This window comes from Capsicum annuum, chromosome 10 (genome assembly GCF_002878395.1).
Source record: "Capsicum annuum cultivar UCD-10X-F1 chromosome 10, UCD10Xv1.1, whole genome shotgun sequence".
Taxonomy (NCBI): Eukaryota; Viridiplantae; Streptophyta; class Magnoliopsida; order Solanales; family Solanaceae; genus Capsicum; species Capsicum annuum.
This window is the reverse complement of record NC_061120.1, coordinates 1,560,583-1,567,607: the sequence shown is the minus strand read 5'-3', so window position 1 is coordinate 1,567,607 and position 7,025 is coordinate 1,560,583. Positions and strand designations below refer to the sequence as shown.

The 7,025-nt window shown below is 37.2% G+C and overlaps 1 protein-coding gene across 1 annotated transcript; it reads right to left on the bottom strand.

Annotated features, from left to right (window-relative positions):
* Window positions 1-406: 406 nt before the first annotated feature.
* On the bottom strand, window positions 407-4,868 carry LOC107845786 (G-type lectin S-receptor-like serine/threonine-protein kinase At4g27290; the record flags this gene model as incomplete). The annotated part of the gene is given in 7 exon segments (XM_047398360.1): window positions 407-557; window positions 634-871; window positions 951-1,161; window positions 1,384-1,541; window positions 1,651-1,797; window positions 1,881-2,638; window positions 4,282-4,868. Coding segments are annotated over 7 exon segments (2,178 nt in total), but the record flags the coding sequence as incomplete, so codon positions are not given.
* Between the last annotated feature and the right edge of the window lie 2,157 nt (window positions 4,869-7,025).

Here is a 7,025-nt window from a genome sequence, read left to right as displayed (position 1 = left end):
ATCACAGCATGGGACCGGTAAGTGCAAATAAATCAGATATGTGGCGCATGCAAATTGTAACTTTAGGACTACGTTGTACATACAAATATGAGGGATGGTGTACTGTTGAATCATGTTATGATGAAACGGTTAATTAACTTTGCACTTTGATGGAAACAGACAAATCAAGGGAACATCAAGAAACTAGTTGTCTCTGAACTGATATATTCATGTTTACTGCATTGTACGTAGTGAAAGGGAGAGACAGCAGTTTCTCCGAGTTATTCAAAGATCAAATACTTCCGGTTAACTTCAGTCAAGAAAATATCTTGTATTCATGCGTACTGTCTTAGCTACGAGTCAAATAATGTGTCTAGTTTGTAATGTCGAAAGTGAAATTTAAATGTTCTTGGAGTATGGTACTTACATGTCCAATGAGGTTGAGATTGTATTCCGGATGAATGAATCTTCTGTTCTTCTTTCCGCTCACAACTTCTAGTACCAATACGCCAAAGCTGAAAACGTCTGATTTTACTGAGAAAATCCCATCGACTGCATACTCCGGGGACATGTAACCGCTGCATAAATTCATTCACAGGATTACATAATCTGGCGAAACAAATAATGTAATGAACAAACATTTTGAGTTCTTACTATGTTCCAACCACTCGACTTGTATTGTCTCCCGTCTCATTCCCTCCAAAACTTCTAGCCATCCCGAAATCTGATATCTTCGGGTTCATGTCAATATCAAGCAAGACATTGCTAGCTTTAAGGTCTCTATGGATGATTCTTAGCCTAGAATCTTGATGAAGGTACATAAGCCCTCGAGCGATACCATTGATAATGTTGAAACGCTTAGGCCAATCAAGCAATGTGCTTCGTGTTTGATCTACCAGAATATTTACGCTGTCAATGTATATAACAGGTTTCTAATATCGAAACTAGTTGATGCATGTGAAAAAACTAACCGAATATAAATAGATCCAGGCTTTTGTTGGGCATGTATTCGTATACCAATATCTTCTCTTCTTCTTCAATGCAGCATCCAAGAAGCTTCACGAGATTTCGATGCTGAAGTTCTGCGATGCAGATGACTTCATTCTTGAACTCATCGTTTCCTTGTCTAGACGTTTCTGAGAGCCGCTTGACAGCTACTTCCTGTCCTTCTTCTAGCACGCCCTGCAGACGTGCACTTACCGTTAGAAATTCCAAAACACGGAGCGCGTTTGATAATGATCAAGCGACATTGCCTGCCTGACCAATGACTATTCATGATTCCATAATCGAATCAAATTCAATTTTCTCCCGTGAACTATTTGTGTCGATGGATTAGTTCGATCCAAAACTTGAGATAATGGGTGTCATTACTTAAATAAAGTTGCTTTTTGAGGCAATTTTTACCTTGTAAACTTTCCCAAAGCCGCCTGTTCCGATCTTGTTCTCAAGTGAAAAGTTATCGGTAGCCTTCATTATCGTGGACAAGTCAAAGAGCGGTAGCTCAAAAGCTTCTCGGAGAATTTGACTGCGATTATCTTTGTTGTTGTTGTGATTCAGTCTCTCTGTAATATGTTCATACAACTAGACATTTCAGACTGTGACACTGAAAAGAAGAGCAAATCATCGCGAGAGTAATATTATCTACTTTCGACTTTGTATGTTTTAGCTCACCCTTTTCTACGAGCATTTTCTCCGCTTTCTTTTTCTGTCTACGAAGAACCAGGCATACTACTACCACTACAAGAACCGTTGTAATCAATAGTGGCAAAGCTATTGCAAGTACAACACTTTTCTTTCGACTTGATCCATCGTTAAAACCTGCAAAAGTTCCTTTGTAATCCTGTCGTAATAGCTTTAAGTACAAACATCGATCAATCAATACAATGGCATCAACTTCTTACTTATCTCCGAAGCAGCCATCCGAATATAGATATCCTGTCCTGATTCCGACAGCTGTCTGAGGTCAACGAGCTCCCCGATCCATAGCAAGCACCCACTTCCCCCGTTGCTGATGTCCAAATTAGTATATCCCATACACGAACAATTTCTCAAGCAAACCACCTTGCATTCGTCGAGTGTCATAGTCTCGTTGAACCAAGAATACCGAGTATCTGGCAATTTAACACCAGAATACTTTATAAATCCATCTTCTGAACAATTCAGTGGATGATTTCGTACGCAACCACTGGACCAGTCAGCCCGGTTCCAATCATCCGGATGCATTGGAACGAATTTATCCAAACAACGACAGACAGGATCGCTAAAGATTGTGCAAGTGCCATATGCACCACATAATCCGTAAGTGTCACAATGATCTGCATCCGCGGAATGGTAGTTAACCCAACCCTCTTGCTTTTCCACCCAAATCATACGCATCGCATCACCATTAGGCCTTAGTGCGAAAGTTGTAATCACGGATTTGTTTACTAATTCGTATTTGTAGTAAATTTCTTGATTGTTCATGACTAGCCCGAATGAGGTGACTGAGTTGTTCACCATGTTTGGTGCTCCACTCCACCTAAGACCATTCCATGGACCTGCTCGATAAACTACGTTAGGCCCTTTTCTCATTAGGTCCTGTGGATAACCTGTAGGATCACAGTGATATGTATACTCTCCAGGAGCAGGATCATCGTCGCTTTTCCATGAAGTAAGATACCTGTTGCAGACATAATTAAACCAAGCAAATAAAACTGTGTTCTCTCTAATCGCTTGAGATTTTAGACGAAAAATGATCACAAACTCAACGTCATCAAAGCAGTCAGATGCCATGGGCTCAAGTCTCATGTAACAGCCCACAGACCACTGGCAGTTGAGCTCGAGAGGGGCAACGTGAGGGTAAAGTTAACGGTCATTTAAGGGCGAGTGTTAGGATTCAACTGTTGAGGCGCCTTTTGGTCAAAGCGAAAGGAAATAAACTAGTGATGCCCAAAACATCCTGAAGTAGCCCAGAGGGGTTGGGCCAAAATGGATGATTAAATGAAGTAAATGTAAGTGTTTGCTCTCTAACGACTTATACTATTAGATGGGACGGTTGCATAATACAACTTTTTGGTACCGGAGCAGACAGAGCTCTTGAGTTCTAAGTCTTATATATACTCACAAACTTTTATCGGGCAAATCCCACATCAGGATGAGCTAGAAAAGTTAGCGGTCGTATATGAGTGAGATCAAGATTCAACTGTACAGCATTTTTGGCCTGAAGTGGCCCAGAGGGCTCGGGCCAAAGCGGACAATGCATTGACATATGGACTTAGCACCCACCCCCATCCCCCACACACGCCACCCAAAGCGGACAATGCCTAGACAGTTGGTAAATATATAATCAATGTTCAAGGTTCAAGGTGTCAGGCAAAAGCATACAATACCTTGACAGTTGGGCCTTAATCCCCCGCCCCTCCCCCGGGGGGCGGAGCTACCCTTTACATAGGGGGTTCATCCGAACCCCCTTCGGTGAAAAATTATACTACATTTACATGGTTAAAATTATTTTTTATGTATATATAGTATATGTTAAATCCCCTTCGGTTAGTTCCTATGTTCACTTGTGAACCCCTTTAGTAAAAATCCTGGCTCCGCTACTGGCCTCCCCCCCCCAACCCCCACAACCACCCAACCACCACCACCACCAACAAATACTCAGTGTAGTCCCACAAGACCACCCACACATGCCCCAACGTGTTGAAAACATAATTAAATTAGACGAGATGATCACACAAGTCAAAAACTTACCTTTCCAAGCCAGTCCCAAAACCATAAGGCCCAAAAAGCCTTAAGTAGCCCAGACGATCAGGCCAAAGCGGACAATACCTTGACAGTTGGACCTTAGCCCCACCAACAACAACAAATACTCATTGTACTCACATAAGACCACCCATTATCAAAAAAAATAAACACATGCCCCGATCGTGTTGAAAACATAATTAAATTAGATGAGACGATCACACAAGCCAAGAACTTATCTTTCCGAGCCAGTCCCAAAACCATAAGGCCCAAAAAGCCTCAAGTAGCCTAGATAATCGGTGGGCCAAAACGGACAATACCTTGACAGTTGGACCTTAGCCCCACCACCACCACCAACAAATACTCATTGTAGTCACATAAGATCACCCACTATCAAAAAAAAAAAAATAAACACATGCCGGACCATGTTGAAAACATAATTACATTCTAAGTTGCTCGGACTCTCCAAAAATACTGCCACACCCGCATCAGATCTGACACACACCTGATGACATTTTTAAAGAGTCCGAGCAACATAGATTAAATTAGACGAGACGATCATACAGTTCAAGAACTTACCTTTCCAAACCAGTCACCAAATTTCTTCCAAGTTTCATACTTGCTAACAAAGTATCACTAGGATAATCAAAACTTTGCCACAAGTACTCATCATCATCATTTACATCTTTAACCACTAAATTCCCTGTATCCAACAGCTTTGCAACTGGATTTTTCACACTTGTTGAACTATTAGTCAACCAAACAGTGTCATTAGTAACATCATTAATCAGTACAAGATAACCTGGTTCAACAACTTTCAAGATTCCAGACATACCCTTAACAGGATTTTGTCTATTACCAACCCATACTGGTGTAAAAGCTGATATTTTCTTGTACCAAATACCAACATAACGATTTGTTGAACTGTTCTTTTTGCTTGGTGAAAAGAATCCTAGTTCAAATGTTCCATCTGATGATGTTATTGTTTGACCATCTTTCAGATGTTGTGAAGTTGTTATTGTGTTAACTTGGGAGTTGGCTTTTTGGATTAAGGAGAAAATTGTAAAGAGAAAAAAGAACCAAAGTTTGTTCATGTTTTTTTCTTCTTCTTGGTGTGTTGCATGTCTTGTGTGGAAATTAAGATTTAAATTTTTTTGTTAGTAGTACTATATTTTTTTTTTTTTTGAAGGGGAGGCTTTCGAGCAACTTGTAAAGTTGCTGCCGCCATGTGATCAGGAAGTCACGGGTTCAAGCCTTGAAAACAGCCTCCGGCAGAAATGCAAGGTAAGGCTACGTACGATACACTCTTGTGGTAGGGCCCTTTCTTGAACACCGCGCATAGCGATAACTTTAGTGAACCGGGCTGCCCTTTTAGTATTATATTTTTGGTCTTGTTGTGGGACCAATTGACTATGCATTATATATGGTTAGCCACTTCACACATAGTGATCTAACCACATGTATAGTGTCAAAAGTGGAATCTGAGAAAGACGGACTACATGCAAATTTTACTTTCGTGTATTGAAGAAAAAGTATATGAATTATTTTTGAAAGACTCTCGGCTTAGTTAACACAATGATACCCAGGGGGCAGACCTAGGTTTAAATTGGTGGTACATCGGCATCCATTAAACTCAGTAGCGGACTCAGAATTTAGGGGTTGTGGGCGCTCGTGAAGTTCAAACACACATATTGATGTCCAAAGGTTTAAGGTTCCACCTGAAAACCAAACTACCCAGCAGTCTTCTTGGATTTCTGGATGTTTTTTTGAAGCTTATACCAATTTTTATATTTTTTATATAATTAAACCTAGTCTATGTCGGATTTAATGGGTGCTGAAGCACTAAAAAAAATGTAGATAGGTCCTCCCCTGATTAAACTGACGTAGAATAGGTATTATATATATATATATATATATATATATATTGGTATAAGATGAAAAATAATTCATCACTAAAAGATAATATTTACATCAATTTAATATTATCACTAAAAGATAAATAACTAATACACACTCTAATTTCAATCTATCATAACAATAGTAAATTAATTAACTTAATTTGGTGTAAATATTGAGTGCATGTAGATCCTTATCGCTCATGATTGAGAAGACTGACGTGTATAATTAAAAGTGTGAAGTATTTTATGTAATTAATTTATATAAATAATGAATGTTCGAGAATACACGCAAAAATTTTGAGTAAATTTTTTTTTTATCAAATATAAATTTTATTATGTGTTCATGTACTCAATTGAAACATGAGGTAAATTAACTTTTAATTTATTTAGTCAAATGTGAAAATGATTTTAATGTGTTGACTTATCCTATGCCCAACTCAATACGTTGGATTAGCACTTATTGCATAAAAGGATTATTTTGTTGCTATAAAATTAATTTATATTTTATTGATAGCAACCTTAATTCGTGACCACTATAATATTAATTAATATCATCACCTTTTTCATCATTTCACACCTATGACAAATATAATAATGTAAATAAAATCTGTAAAATTGATCGAGTTAGTTGAGCAGCTGATCTTTCAAATGAGAAATTTCGTATTATATGCTTTTTCGACCAGATTTGTTCGCGAGGTTTTTTTAGTATATTTCGCTGCTCTGATATGTTTTGCATATAATTATACGAAAGTGAGATTTATTTTTTGTGTGTCAGAAAATAGCGACTACAAATTCTCTTATTAATACTCCTTTCGTTCACTTTTAGAGTCAAACTGCATGGACTTTGACTAACATTTTAAAAATATATATTTTTTTATCATATTAATAACTGCAACTTTGCTGTATTTTTCGTATAGTTTTCAAACATTTAAATTTCAAATTAATTGAAAATATTGAACTAGTCTAATTCAATCCATCTCCGGAAAATAGTCAACTGACTCTCGTGAAGCAAAATATGACGAATAAAAATAAATGGAAAGAATATAAAATAAAAAAATAAATAAATAAGATCATTTCTTTCTATTAAAAAAAAATGCCAAAAGATTTTTGTTGAAAATTATCCACCAAATTTTCTGGACTTTGATTTGGTCAGTCCACTTTGGAAATTATATGATTTTTCATTTCTATATAGTAATAATAATATTTTTGTAGAACACAATTTATTCAACAAAAAGTAAAAGCTTTCCCATTTAATAAAAAAAATCTAAGCATCTAATCTATATTAATTAATAGTCACATGTTAAAGATCTTATTGTAGATAGACCAATTAATTTCATAATTAAGTAAAGTAGGAAAGCCATTTAAAATACGAAAAATTACATCATACCACAACTCATTAATTGACGATAAATTTATCCTATCGCG